This window comes from Stegodyphus dumicola, chromosome 9, assembly GCF_044657685.1.
Source record: "Stegodyphus dumicola isolate Sdum_Otavi_A_Nest chromosome 9, ASM4465768v1".
NCBI lineage: Eukaryota > Metazoa > Arthropoda > Arachnida > Araneae > Eresidae > Stegodyphus > Stegodyphus dumicola.
The window spans coordinates 129927111-129943636 of NC_140776.1; the positions used below are offsets into that span (position 1 = coordinate 129927111).

Below are 16526 nucleotides of genomic sequence, written 5' to 3' on the forward strand. Positions count from 1 at the left end.
TCAATTATTGGCGCCGTATCTTTCATGTTACTCTCGATTGGCAAGCTACATGATTTTTAATGAGTATTCGGGTTTTGCTAATAACTTCACTTGGAAATCGCGCTTAAACTAGGTTAGTTGGTTATTTGAACATAGAAAGAACATGGGAGCTATTTGATTAAGATACTTTCATAGAGAACCTTTGTAAAGAGAACCTAGAAAACTACGAAAACCAAACATGCAAGCCTGGGTAACACTGGCCTTCGCAACAAACAATTAGTATTTAACAATCTTCAAATGCTAGGCAACTGGTGAGGCTCCAGTTTAATATTTTATTTGTAAATATTTAAAATATTGTATTCTTAGACTCAAAAAGCAGAATTTAAGTTTTGTTAACTCGTTAGTAAACTACCAAGCCGTAGTGCAAATGAATATTCAATTTCTTTTGCAATAATTGTATTCACTTAATATTCTTGGAATATGAGCTAAAGAAGGAACGTTCTCGGAAGATTAAAGAAGTGTTTAAATCCAGTGATATTAGGTTTGTCGTACAAGCTTGGGATCAAAACGATTCTGCAATTGCCCGAGTAGTTGACTTGTAAATGGCTGTGAATTAATCAGATGACTTTTAATCTTACGTTTTCAGTCAGAAAACGTATTCCAAATGTTTTGTATTGCATGACAATGCATCTTTTCATTATTCAATAACCAGTCGGAGAACCGCTTGTGTTCCGAATGTGTATTCAGTCGTCCTGCATGTTTTTCAAATTTGTCTTCTTGTGATTTTTTTTTTCTTTCCCCAAAACTAAAGTTGTCTCTCAAAGGAAAGTTTTTTGACATTGAAGAGACAAAAGGAGTATGACATCTACTTTTAGAGGCATGTCAAAAACAGATCTCTACAAGCCTTCTCTTCCATTACATGTTGTGCAGTCAGACAAAAAGTTGCATCAGCGTAAATTCTATAATCTATTTTTACTACACTCTGATTACTTTATTAACATACAGTGAATATATACTAAATCTTTTACTTCAGCTTAAGTAATTCGGAATTTTTGACGGAATTGCTGTCGGAACTAGGACGTAGAAGATAAGTCAAATTAAATATTTCGATAACCCAATAAATTCAAGGTCGAAATTTCAATACTTTATTTTCGGAGAGAGGGGAAATTTTTTCAGTTTTGGTCCATTATCTTAAGTATATTTCATTCGATTCTTTATTTTTCCATAAAAGCGAAAATTTTACGCATGGTATACATATAACGCATAGCTTCAAATTAAAATTTAATAATACACAGAGAGGTTATAATTAAAGTTCCACATTGAAACGGCCATAAAAGGCAAATTATTGGATCAAATGTTATCGAGTAAAGGAGGTCATGGGAATTTATTTTCCACGAAAAAAAAGGAAGTTCGAAACATCACCACCAGGGGGAAATGGCGCTGTATGCAATATTGTTAAACGAAATATGGGTCCGAAATCTAACTTAACCTTTTGTTACACGGGTTTAATATGTTGTATACCCTTAAGAAACTTTGAAGTAGGCAAATTACCATTTAAAGGCGTTAAATTCGATAAAAGTTGAGTGCACCATCCGTGTAAGTGAGAAATTCGTCCGTGAAAACCACGAATTAGCGATTAAAAAATGTGAGATCGCAAATCACTCGCACAAGTGCGTACAATCTGGAAATCGTTTTCTTACAGATCGCAAATTTGTAATTTTTGAAGCCTGAATTCGGCACTAAAACATGAAGATACTGATTCAAAACGCTTTTAATCGATTTGGGCCAAAGAAATCTCTCATATTATCTATCTAGTTCCATTGCATTCTCCTACTGCATTCGATTGCATAGCAGTCATTCCGCACCGTTTAGTGTTAAATGACAGCTAGTTTTATAACTGAACCATTTTTCTCTGAATAGCAGTCGACAGCTGGACCACTGTGAGTGCAGCTCACTTAGAGTCAGTGTTAAAATGTTCCGTGATACATGAACTGCAGTAACGTGGCATTTTAGATACTACGATTTTTATGCAGGGCTGGGCCCCACTCCACGTGTGTCGCACAGTTACTTAGGCAACATTTCACGAATGAACGTCTTATAGGCCAACACTTCCCCTCTTCCCACCAGACCTCAACCTCTGTGACTTTCGGCTATGTGGTTATCTCAAAAGAACTGTTTATGGTGATAATCTAAACAATTTGTCAGAAATGAAAAATGTGATACGCTGACATGTCCGTAACATTCCTCCTGATATGCTAAGAGCTGCTGTTGAGAATGCAGTAACAGGATTTAACTTACTTTCGGAAAATGCTGGACGCTACATTGAACATGCTTTGTAACACGTTTCGGAAAATATTAAACACATTTTAAACAGATGTTTTTGTGTCTTATTTCATTTAACAATATTGTATACAGCGCCATTTTACCCTGGTAGGGAGTTTTTGAACCCTTTTTTTTTTCCCGCGGAAAATAATTTCCATAACCTCCTTTACACGATTCCCAAGTGTGATAACATTTGGTCAAACAGTTTGACAGTTTGGTTCAAGTCCCAGCTTTAAAATATAACCTTTTATATTAATTCTCTTAGAAAGAATGTTTTAAGAAGCTAAATTTTCTCTCGCGTTATAGATTGTATAAAAAACATGATCTTTAATATGATTTAGATTGTTTCAGTCGATATAAGAATCGGGTCACTCGGTGGTACAGAATAAACACTGCTGGACTGTTTTATTTCTTTGTCATTTAGTAAAAAATCTTTTAATTAAAATATTTATTCTTTGGACTTTTCTCTATACTTTGTTTATAGTTAAAATGTCTAGAAAATGAAAAGCTGCCTTCAACTGAAACGCAGTTGATGCAATTGATATTTTAAAAAAACTGACAAGAATGAAAAATTTATGGATGTCTAGCAATCGAAAAATCTTAATTTTTCTTGTGTGAGCACTTAAAATAACTGAAGAAGAAAAGAAGAAAATTAGGGAGACAAGTAAGCAAAAATTTGAAGGAAAATTTGGCTGTCAGACATACCAAGAAGTTTCAAAAAGTTGAACGATTTTGAATATACTTTCAGAATACTTTTATGACTTTAGGTGTTCAAACAGAAAACATTTGGACGTGTACACCAGCAAATACCATCAACTGAGCTTGTGTTAACAGAAAAGACAAAAACGATATCACTGGTTTTAGACTATGGTTGTATAAATTTAAATTACATTATAGAACATCATATCGTATCATAAAAGGAGAATCCCATGATTTTCTCAGTCGAATTATTTGAAGATTCAGGAGTTTATCCAGTATTGTATGTGGATGTCACCTAAAAGCGTTTTTTCCCCCTCCTGATGAAACAGCGGCCGAGCGGTAAAGTCCCTGAACACTGGTAGTTCGGTCCGAGGTTAGAATCCCGCGAACGGGCTGGCTGCATGGGCGTTTCCGTGGTTTTTCCCATGTGTAACGTGTATGCGAGCCAGTTTCCCTTAGAAAGTCCTCCACGAAGGCATCCCTCCCCTTAGGCAGATGGCCCTAGTGTGCTTTGTCATAATTAAATAAACCAAAACATCTTGATGAAACCAGTCTTTCCTTTCATCTCATACCTTCAAAATGTTTAGCCTCTAAAGACTGATAAAGGCTCTGACGAAATACTCCGTGAAGAACTCTCTAAGGGAAACCAGCTGTCATACACGGTACACAAGAGAAAATCCACGAAAACGCTCATGCAACCAGCCCGTTTACCGGGATTCGAACCCCGGAGTGAACTACTAGTGTTCAGCGACTTTACCGCTCGGCCGTTTGTGGGCCTTTATGAAATGGAAGGCGATAACTTTATTCAAAATGATTGTCAGAAATATCAGGATATTTCGAAAAGTTGGATGCTTTTTAATATACTTGCAGAATGCCTAAAGAAAAAGACCAAGAATAGAGTAGAATGCCTGAAGAAAAAATAAATTTTTGCGTAAAACTTAGTATTAGTATTTTTTTTTAATTTAAAACCTTTTAATCTTATGATATTTGATTCTTGCAATTTCAAAAATAAAATATTTGACTAAAATATGAATAACATTTTAAGAAACCAAATGTAGGATAAAATTGTGTAAAGCAATGGGCACAATGATAAAACTGTTTAAAGCAGTGTATGCAAGTCATCCTAAATTAAAATGTCGGTTATACATCTCTCTTATTTATGTCGTATCTTTTCTGAACGGAACATTGAATGGCGTGTTAACTGTGCTTTATTGTATTTGCATGTATGCAGTTTTCAAACGCATCGTAGTCTGGGTTACAAAGTATTCTTCCGAAAGAAACGAAATTCAAATAAATAAAATCAAATTCTGGAAAATTTAAACTAATAAATATATTTAAAATGCTCAGTTCGAAGGAATAAATAGAAAATTTTAAAATAATTATATGAAGAGACAATGCAACACAATTAAAATAAAAGTATAAAAATTTAAAAATTACCTAAAATAATAACTATGACAAAAAATATTTATAAAGAAAACTATTTGATAAAAAATAAACGCTGCACCTTTATTTACGCAGTTCGAATGGGTAAATAGAAATTTTTAAAACAGTTATTCGAAAAAAAAAAAAAAAAAAAAAAAAAAAAAAATGCAACTTAATTAAAATGAAATTCGAAAAAGAAAAAATTACTTAAAATAATAAGTTATAATTAAAATATAATATAAAGAATATTATTTGGAAAAAAGGAACGATGGTGACTTTTATTCTTCTCACGGGAAAGGAAACTAGGTTGCCATATATTAAGAAGTTCGCCAAGTGAACTATTCTTGGCGCAAACTGAAAAAAAGTGCCAATGTAAATTTGTGAATTTCTCCGTAAATTTCGCTCCAAATTTTACAAAATTTCATGTTTAGGCGTAATTTGAGTTGTAGAATCGAAATATGTAAAAAAATTGGTATGTTAGTTCAGAAAAAGTCCGATTTTGTGTCAAAATAGCTATGTTAGAAAAGTGCTATATATCAATCTAATATATATCCTAAGTCGCGCTTTCGAGACATGAAGAACGCAATTTGAATTTTGTCAATCGGCCCAGTAGAACGGGAGATATAGAACTGTCCCTTTTTTTTCTTTTTTTTTTTGAGTAGTGTACATATACATACGTTCGTAAGTTGTTTTTAAAAACCCCTCCTTTAATCCATTTTCAACCCATTTAACAATCCTTCTTGCGAAAAAGAGCCCTTTATTCTGTCCGCACGAAAAGACGCTACGGGGGGGGGGAAGAAAGAAATCCCAAATGGATTCGGGAGTGGTCAAAATGGATATTTCCTTTGAAATATGATACCCGAACTCTCTCTCGATTACAATACCTCCTTTACTGCGTACAAAGAAGTGAAAAGGAAAATTTAATTTCATTCAAAAGTTTTGTTTTCAAACAATCAACTGATTTATTTTGTATTGCATGACTCAAATACTTGACAGTGCCTTAGTACTTAATTTTATAATCTCATTCACCACAGTGTCATATTCTGTCGATAATTTGACATCAGATAAAGAGATTACCTATGCATGTATCTGAAATACTTTCTTTGTCTCCCCGAAAACTGTTGTTATTTTTTTTCTGATATTAAAGTTATCTTGATTCAATCTCTCTAAAATCATTTGAAATTTATTTGCAGCTAAAACCAATATTAAACAATTACAAATTCTGCAAAATAAAATTCTACGAGAAATTATCCTCCTTGGTATAATGCTCCTTGGTATATTCCTAACATCTACATTCACAGAGACCTTCAAATCGAACTTATTCAAGAGCATATTAAACGATTAATTGACTCATTCCAAGGAGTCCTATTCTAACCTCCTTGACTCATTCACCCTAAACTGACTCTGCGGTTTGCCACCCGCAGTTACATCTTATAACGACTCTGAACTTACCCCCACTTTTTTCGCCGCCGCTAGCACGGACCTGACTCTCTTTTTCCACCTCCCATACTTCCTTCCAACCTACTCTTTCTCCTCCCACCTGATTCTTATCAGGAGTCGAGTAAAAAGATGTTTCTACATCTTGACACTCGAGAATAAAATACGATCTGTGTGTGTGTGTGTGTGTGAAATTTATTTCATCTTCAGAATGCAGTACTTCCTTTTACTCAGAATCTGCTGAAGATCATCGGTAAAACAAAATGAATAGTATGGTTGTCAATTTACGTTTTGTCTTTCTCGGGCAAAAACACTCAAACTATAGGTGCACTGCTCTTGTTTTGATTATAGTTGAAAGCAAACGTAAATAATAAAATTTGGATGTTGAGTTTCTGAAACTAGTAGCGGGCATTTGCTGTACTGAAGATAAAGTTTCATTTAACAAGGTATCTGGTAAGTGATCTATTTCTGTGCATACTGCCATGGCGTAGAAAATATGGGGAAAGTGCAGAATCACACACTGCTGGGCGCGTTTTTAAGAATTGCATAAACTCGCTATCCATGTTCACATCGACCTATTTTCACTTAAAAAAAAATCCCAGAATTGCACAAAAGATGGGATTGCGCACTCCCTTGACTTTATCCATGTACACATCGACCTATTTTCATTTAAAAAGTCAAAGAAAATTGACAAAATTTCAATTTGGCTAATCTTTGGAATATGGTAACAGGTAGTTTGGCGACATTTTGGTAAGGCGATAAAGGTTACTAGCTAGAATTTTAGCAGTGTACGTGGATAAAGTCAAGAGTGTGCGCAATGCCATTTTTGTGTAATTCTGGGATGTTTTTTAAGTGAAAATAGGTCGACGTGTACATGGATGATACCGTGTATGTGCAATTCTTAAAAACGCGGCAAGCAGTGGGTGATTCTGCACTTTCTCCCAATTTCGCACTTAATCTTCGTCATGATTAAGCGCTTTTGTTCCGTAAAAGTTCTAGCATAAGCGTAATTCGGCTAGCAGATTGTTGGAAAAAAATGTTGAGTTAAAAAAAAAAAAAAAAAAAAAAAAAAAAAGGCCTTTGTGAAAACAAAACTAGCAGTTTGCTGTAGCAGGGTTGGTCGCCAAAAAATCGCCAAGTTACCATAATCCGAAGATTAACCGGAAATAACTTAAAAATGAAAATACATATTAGCTAATCTACACAGTACAAAAGAAGATATCAGCTTACCTCATTTCTGTGTCTTTGGTGTGTGACATATGAAATTCCTGAATCGTATCCAAGAACTGTTAAAAATTAATGTTAAAAGTAAAAAAAAAAAAAAGGGAAGGGCCTGCTGCCTTGTACCTTTCCTAAACTGTAAAAATATTTGCCATTTCTGTTGTTTTTATACAAGTTATCTCACTTCTCTGATGGTAACATCAGAACAAGGCCACGGAACAAGCACCATACAGGTGACAGTATGACTTTGCTGTTCTGCTCCCAGTGTCTGAGGGTCTCCCATCAATCTTCTCCAACTGCCAACCTCTCTAATGCTTTCTCCGGGATTCGAACCCAAGCCCTTTGGTACTGCAGTTGCCGTCACTGACCATGATCCTAGTTGGGCAGCAGATTGCCATCTTTAAGTTTTCCTATTTTTGCTTCTGTAAACCTTAAGATTTTTGCCACCATGCATCTTCTCACTGGTGGCATTGGATCTAGCTCTGCCCTGGTGTCATGTTCACCAAAATCTTTGCTTTTTGAGAAATCAGTGGAATCGGAGCAGCACAAAAGAGGATGGCTGTATTGTGTGAGCAGTTAGTGCGACTCTTATATTGTGATTTATTTTTACTATTACTGCTTTTGTATGAAGATTTTAGATGACATAAGTGCATCTCTGACATTTTTTTTAAAAAAGGTGCATTTATTAAAAATGTAATAAACAAATGAGAAAGCATAATTTTTTGCCCAATTTTAATAATGATAATAATTTTGCTTTATTAAATTTACAGCAAAAATATCTCTTATTAGGAGAACTCATGCAGAAAGCGCTAGTTTTGCACTAAGCGTGTTGCAGCCCTGTATATTAACAAAGGGGTAGGTGAATCAAAAGACGGTTAGAGTAGTTGTTGTTCCATTTATTGCCAAATTGTTGTTCATTTATGATAACCTGAGTAATTGAATGCTATGGAAACCCTATTATGACATAATTGGTTGCATGATTGCAGTGAATTTGAATGATTGGAAAAGATTGTAAGGGCTTGTGCTGTGTGTTGGTTAGGAAGTTCGTTGTTTGTTTTGTGGTTTAGAAGGTAAAATGGCTGAATGTGGTAAGATTAATTTAAAGTTTCTGTATGATTTGGAATGAAACGGGAAAAGAGCATTAATTGACTGGTGTGTAAATGAAGGTTAACTTAGTAGGCCATTATAAGTGGTTTGTTGGAAGGAAATGTATATGGTCGAACGTTGGAGGATACCAACACTATGAGGATATTTTTTACTCTTATCTCTGTGAATTTCTGTGGCGACGCCAGTATACTGATTCTAGTTCAGATAATTGTAGGAAGTTTTTGGATGCTGTTAAGGAATTTTGTTTGACTGAAGACAGGGAAATTTCTAAATAAGGTGTAAGTGGATATTTCCTTTGTGTAGTGCTAAGATGAAATTCCTTTTTTATGTTATCTAATTGTTTGATTTAAAATGTAGTTTATAGAGATTATATATTTTTTTTTGGCTGCTCCTTTGACTTTGTAATTGAAAATAGATCGATGTATACATGGACAGAGTCAAGGGAGTGCACAATGCCAAGTTTGTGCAATTCTCTGATTTTTTTTAAGTGAAGAAAGTCTATGTGTACATGGATACCGAGTTTGTGCAATCGCTGCTACACAAAACAGTGATTTTTTGCAAAAAATTTCCCTTACACAAAGCCAAAATAACTAGTCAAAGAGTTGCAGAAACTTCATGTCCATGTACCGCCAAAAATCACCAACTACTGCCAAGGGGCAGCTGTAAATTAATTTTTACCCAAAAGACATGTTTTTATTTTTATGTAATCAGAAACCTGATGTTATGAATCTGATCAGAGCTAAGGAGAACAAATTTTTAAAAGATGAAGAATAAAAAGAAATAATTATTTTAATATAAGGGTATTAAACATATTTTATGTATCACATGATGTACGGCTTCCTAATTAATATTCCTTAGCTTTGTAGAGAACTACTCAATGAACTTCTATCATTTGAGCTTAAACCGCTAGAAATTTTATAGCAAGTGATGTTCAGCTTTCAAATTACATTTAACTATTAAAACTGGAAAGGCAAATTCTGTAAGCACTGTAATTTTTGTTTTTGTTAAAAAAGTATGACACTTTATTAATGGTGTGACCCAAAATTTTTGCTTCTGCAATGAAAGGTATTATTGCATTTTGAATCTGGAAATGTACACACATCATCAGCATTCATATAAATATATTCCTTGCAAAAAGGGGAGTGACAAATTTATGAAAATACAAAATATTACAAATGCGGATCTTAAAAGTTGCTCAAATTTTTGGGATGAAGCCAAATACAAAAATATACACACTTTATAAAAGACATTTTGAGCTTCTTAAATAAAAAAGTACACTGGCCCTAGAAAAGTTATTTATGAACTCCATTTTATCAGATATGCAGAGCGTGTAAAAAAGTAGGTCACTGGAACACGTGCAGCTAATCTGGGGCTTTTTTAGCATAATCTCTGATTCAGTATACTATGAGTTGTGAGATTTTTGCCATTTATTTTGAACAGGTAGGGTTTATACAAATTACACATCTAATTTTTTCTCTTGCCTTGAGAAGCCACAATGCTGCCTCTCCTACGATATGCACCAGTAGCTCTTTTTCTAAATCTGTGCTATAAAATGCTCATGTTCATTTACAGTACAAACATGTTCTGCATTTTACCTAATGAGTTCTTGTTGGGAACATATATATTAGCTTGCTTGTTATTCTGGAGGGAGGGAAGAAAAAAAGGGTTAATTCTTTGTCAAAAATGGTGCACAACATTTGGGCAAAATTTTTAAATTTCTCTACATTTACATAGAAGACTAAAACTTTGTTACTTTGCACATCCATGTATTTATTAAACTCAATTTTCAAAATAGTTGTGCTACTTATGATAATTGCTCTCTGTATTGTTTTAATTGTGCAAGCACATAGTCTAAAAGTAAACATCTTTTTTTATATGTAAAGAGTCACTAATGCAGAACCAAAAGTTAATTTTTTGTAATCTCATAATTTTATTATGTCTAGGTGTAATAATATAGGGTGCTTCCTTGTTAAAGGCAGCCTTTTCACAAGTTTGTGATGACATTTTAAATTTGTATGTTACAGACTGAGCCACTTTTGGCAACTAAGTATGATTGCTCATCAAAAAGAAATTATGTATCTGTAATACATAACAGAACTTAAACAAAACAGTATGATATTCAATTGTAAAAGAAAATTTGAACTAAATCTGCTAATGTTGTGTATCTTATCTGAGGCTAGAATTTCTTATCCTGTTATCAACAAAAAGAAGCATTGAGTGCTAATATTAAATTTGGTAAAAGTTTCTTGAAATTGGGTATTAATGAAAAGCCTAATGACAGTGAGATAATCTTCTGAGTGGATTTGACTATGTATCATTATTCAAAAATGGAAAATGTTACAGGGTTCGTACGGTCCTTAAGAGTCCTTAAAAGTCCGTAAGTTTTTTGGAATCGATTTTTGGTCCTTAAAAGTCCTTAATTTCGGCCAAAATTGGCAGAAGGTCCTTAATTTTAATGATATGAAATTTCTGTCTGTTTTTTCCATTGTCATTTTGAGTGTGAATTAGCATTTTGGAGGAATATTTTTCGCAATTCGCTGACAAATATCGTTATCTTTTGAATGGGTAAATGCATTTATGGATTATAAATTGTTCCTATTTCTAATATAAATGGTGGGATAGAGTTTGAGCAAGAAGTGCAACACAAGCATTTCGAAATTATTTCATTTTTTCTAGTGAAGAGCTCTTAAACAACTTTTTGCTTTTGGAGATATGAATTCTTTTATTAAATTGCTCTAAATTTAGTGACTTAGCAACATTTTGGCGATTTTAAGATAAGTTTCTGTAGAAAAGTTTTAATTCCGAGATCTGGAAACTTTTCGGCAATTTTTTTAGAACATTGTAAAATTGATAAATTTTATTAAAATAATGGTAATATATTATAATTACAGTAAGAAATAACATTAGAATAAAACATTTTTATTTTTTGCTGTTGTATTATAAAGTTCCATTTTGGCCACTTATACAATATTTTGAATCTGAAAAATAAGGTCACTAGACACAAGCATAAAATATCAGAAATGCTTTTTATCTTATCATATAGACAGGCATTATAGAAAAGAATTTTTTTATAAAGAAATTGAAAACTGACAATTTAAACTATTCCTCTAATATGTCTTAATGCATCATACACAGGGATGGCACTAGACATTTCCCCACCTGATACAATCTCTGTGGATCCTAAAATCTGCTGCCTGGTGCCTTTCTAAATTCTGCTTCCAATGCCTGTTCTAAATTCTAAAATTTTTACATTTCTAGATTTTTGTTGCTCGATGTGTTATTAAATTCTAAAAATTCTGTCACAATAGCTTTGTAACCGGACCTTACCATATATATTTCATATTTCTTATGAATAATCACATTACTAAAGAAATAAAATTAGCAGCTTTCTCTATACATTCTAAATGTATTTAGTGTTTTTAGAATAACAGAAATCTTTAATTAAATCCAAAAATTCTAAAATGGAAAGGAAACGTGGAAGAAAGAAACTGAATACATTAAGAGAAAGGGAAATTATTCTTCAAAGTTACGTACAGATATTATTAAGTAAATTAACCAGTTGTTAACAATTTCAGCCTTTATTATAATTTTACATTTCTATTCTCTCACCAGAATGCAAATTACTTAGTTTTTAAACTGAGGTTTTTGGAGTGTAAGACAAGAGTGTATTTCTGACCTCCACTTGCTCCCTGCATTAGTTCCTGCCATCTCTGATAACTTGTAATTATTCATCTTTACATTACTGTTGCCGACATTTGAATTTGTTATGACGATAAAGTTACTGAGCTTGAAATGTTACAGCTTAAAATGAAATTAAATTGTTATAGTATTTGATCACTAGTCCATATTTTTAGTTTGAATTTGATTATTCTTGTTTAATTGCATCATCACGAGCTGTAATTGATTTATTTAGCATTATAACATGTCCTTATGTTCTGAGTTCTTTTTAAATAAGAAGCTTATTTAAATCTTTGTAGCTACTTTCAGACACAGCGATAATTTGCTTCACATCTATCCAGAGGGTTTTGGACTATTTAACTTTTACCAGATCAAGTAAACCCTCATAGGTACATTTTGGAGAGGTTGACAGGTTAGGAGATACAAAACGTAGAAACTAGTGAGAAAACTGTCCTGCATATTGAGACAAAGTTCTAACTGTTAGAAAAGATGCTTAAAGAGAAGGAAATTGATATAAATTAGCCAAAATGTATGGGAAGGCTTCAAATTAAAAAGACGCATAAATGTTTTATTGAGTGTTGCTACAAAACATATATATTTTGTAGCTTTTAATGTATAATTATCCTAATATCGTTTAAGATTCAATGCCATAAATTACATGTATTTTAAACTGTGAAATTTCATTCGATTGTGATTTAATAAGGCTTTTTTTTAACAAATATTGTTAAAAAATAAATAAAATTTTATAGTGCCCATGTAAATCCGTAATGACTGAGGTTATCTAATACGTAATTTAATTACTTATAACCAGGGCTGTGGAGTCGGTAGGGAAAATGACCAACTCCGACTCTGACTCAAACTCCCGGAATTTTAATAACTCTGGCTCCTTCATATATATGTGAACATAAACACATGGTTACAGTTTATTTTTTTATTATAAAAGAAGTAATAGATGCTACAGAAAAAAAAATTGATTCATAGCAAATTTTTTATATTAATTAGCATTTATTATGAAATGGAAAAACTGGCATTAGTAATTTCTAAGAAACAGTAAAACTTAAACTATATTAACTGAGTTACAACCCCTGGAACTCTACAAGAAACTATGACACTAACTGCGTCAGATAGAGCCCAGCTAACTTTCAAAACTTGCAAACCGGGCTTATATCAGGTCTTTTAGGTTTGTTCTGATCAGCAGGTCTCTCTTTAGGCAAGCAGGAGCGGTTGCAACAGCCAGTCTTTTGTTTTGAATTATGCTGATTGTGATTTTACTTCTCACTTTATGCTGCTTGACATAAAATCTACTTACTAAACCCCTAGACTGAGCAAGTATGTGACAAAATGAGACATTAACAAAAATCAACGTAAAGCTAACTGTTAGAAAACCTAAATAAAATGTCACTTTTCTTCTTTCAAATATATCCAATTATTATGAGTGTAAAATATTTAATGCTACTTTATAAATTTCACAAAATTTATTTTATTCTCAAACTTATTAATAATTATGTTTAATAATAATGCATGTGACTTATTTAATTATGTTTAATAATAATGCATGCGAATTATTTAATTATGTTTAATAATAATGCATCCGACTTATGGATCTGTTTTATATTTAGAATGGTATTACAAAAGTGAAGTTCAGCATAGATAATATTTTTAATTGAATTTATTCACTTCCCAATTGCTTATAGGTCCTTAATTTTTTCATTAATGGTTCTTAAAAGTACTTAATTTCCGTGTTCAGAAATGTGTATGAACCCTGTGTTAAATTAGCCATAATAATTTAATTAAAATATTTTTTATCACTGAACATTAATTAACTAAGAAAAATTAATATCTCTCTCACTAGAATCTAGCATTTCAGGCACAAACCAAGACAAAAAAGCATTAGCCCAGGAAGTAAGATAAATATTTTCCATTGACGAGGGGAAAAATTGGGCAATGGTTCCACCAAAATGCCAAATTAGACATTTTTAACTCAGAAAACAACATTTATTATAAATCTTACCACTATGAAAATATGCACAGCATCAATAACCCATAAAAAAGAATAACATTGACAATTTTAAAAGATTGTATAGCATAAACAAGCAAATCTTTGTAAGAAACATTCTGTAAAACATTATATAGCAAAATGAGTTAAGGGGCTGATATCATTTCATAGATTTATAATAATATCACCATCTTTAGAACTCCATTAATCTTTATATACTAGTATGAAATTTTAGAGTTGTACATAATAGTTTATTATTATTTGAAGAAATTTTACTCAACATCATTGTGATTGGACATTTTTAGATGATATCAGTAATATGACTCATCATTTAGTTTACCACATTTACATCATGCATTCACTTTGAAGAAATGATTTACATATGGAGGATATTTCCATTCTGCTGTTATAGCCCAAGTTGAGCAAAATTATCTCTAATTGAGATTCCAAAACTTATTTTGACATATTATACTGTTCCTTTCTATATCTCTATTATATTATTCTTTTTTCCAGATTTTTTTGAATTCTTTCCTAACCAAACTTCTGATTGTTCTCTCTGTAAAAGGAGTGGTAATAACAATATGGCTAAAAAAAGTTCAGATTTTGAAGACAAGTCAACCAATTCATCACCATGAATACCAGACTAACCACATATACAGAATAATTTTACATCTGTTTTTTTCTTTCTTGAATTAATGCAAAAACATTTTAAACATAAAAAATCTCTATCATAAGGCACTGGGCTCTTGTTAATGGAATATTTTAGGCTTTTTTCAAAATATCTAAGAATGGCTGAAAAGCCAAAAAATGAAGAGACTGTTTGTAGCGTTCTCAGAGTAAAGAAAATTAACATTGAATTTTGACCAAATGATGATGTAATTTGTCAGGAAGACTTTACAGCAAACTATGGGTATATTGGTCAGTATGTTCAGTTCAGTTGAGTACAAGTAATTTCCAGATGTTAAAACTGATGCTGATCAAGGAAAATTATAAATAAATTTTGAATAAATTCAATATATGTGAATTAGTTTTGTCTAATATTTGACTATGTTATCTTTTTGTTGATATTTCTTTTCTTTTCTTTTTCTTTTTTTCAGATGACTTCTCTAGGAGATCAACACAGAATGTTCATACAAGCATTTATGTGGAAAAAATTTTTTAGTAGTGATGAAGTAAGGCAACTGCATAAAGAGTGCCATGTGAAAAATAAAGGTAAATCTTGCTTTGATTTTTGTTAAGTATGAAAAAGAATTCATGAAAATATTTAACTCTGAAAAGCATAAATTATTTGTTACAGGCCAAAGTTTTAACTTTCCTTAATTGATAAATTTGTAGTTATTTATTAAATTGGCATTTTTTTTTAAATATTAGATTTAGAACTTGGGATTTTTGAAAAATACAGAACTCGCCACTAATTAAACTCACTGGTTTATAAACTCAGCTTCTTATCATGTTTAAATTTCCAGGAACTAAAACAAATATATACTCAATCAATTGAAAAACTGCTACAGTACAAAGTCTTTAATCTGGACATCCATAATTCGGAATGATCTATAATCTGGACCTCAAAGCTACAAACTTTATGTGCATATGCATGCACATAATACGTTTACGCATGCGCATTTAATGTATAACAGACAATATAAGCTAGGCTAAAATTATCTAATTATCTATTTCAGCTAATGTTGCAGATTGCATTGTTCCTTATTCTTCTAATTGGATCCGACTTATTTTTTGCAGAGTGTTAGAGCAATTTTATAAAAAGTAAGCTTGAACTTTCGATTATGTCAAAAAGAGTTTTTGATTCTGGAGCTGCCAAAGGATCTACAAAGCAAAATCATATTTCGATGTCCATCAAACAAAATGGGGAATTGCTGCGAAAAAATGGATAAAGGCATATCCTTTGTTTTTCTAACCATTCCAAAATCTGTTTATCAATTTCATGCTGCTCTGCGGGGGGAAAACGTCACGGCGCGCAATTAACTGGAAGTTGATCTGTCAGCACTATCCTCATCTTCAGGGCAGATTTTTTTTTTTTTTTTTAAATTTTGCTTATAATTCCTTACTAAGTGTAACATTTCATCTCGATGTACTCCATCTTTGATATGATTTAAATCAAATTCCTTGTCATTATAAATATCACGAATACACATCAAATAGTTTTCTGGTTGCAATTTTCTAATTTCGACTATGCATAAGTATGCTTTATGCATGCGCGCGTTGAAAAAAATGTTTAATACAGTAAACAAATAAATATTAAACTTTTTTTTTTTGTAAATTTTGATACCCTTTAAATCATAATTGCTCTTTATTTCATAAATTACGGTTTCATATTTTTAATTTTATAATTTCTGCATGCCATTTACCAGATTTAAATTGATGATCTATAATCTGGAATCGCCGAAGTCCCAACGAGTCCAGATTAAAGACTTTTCACTGTATCATGCAGTTTGTCAAGTTCAGTAAAAAGAAGTCGAAAGTAAAATTTCAATAAAAAGAAGTATAAACTTTTACTGAATTTGGCAAAATTTTTTTACAATGTTTAAATTGAAAAATTACTATTATAATATTATGTGGTTTCATCAAATTCATGAGAGTACTCTCTTTTATGTAATTTGGCAGTTTACCATGGGGGCCAATAAAAATCAAATAGTATCGTTAAAAG

At 32.0% G+C, this 16526-nt stretch overlaps 1 protein-coding gene across 1 annotated transcript in view; it reads left to right on the plus strand.

Annotated features, from left to right (window-relative positions):
• The first annotated feature begins 6150 nt into the window (after positions 1-6150).
• Nse1 (SMC5-SMC6 complex component Non-SMC element 1) overlaps positions 6151-16526 on the plus strand; it is a 57408-nt gene continuing 47032 nt past the window's right edge. The window contains exons 1-2 of the mRNA XM_035356768.2: positions 6151-6312; positions 14959-15073. Coding sequence (XP_035212659.1) covers positions 14959-15073 — 115 coding nt within the window. The 5' untranslated portion in view covers positions 6151-6312. The remainder of the gene's footprint in view (positions 6313-14958; positions 15074-16526) is intronic.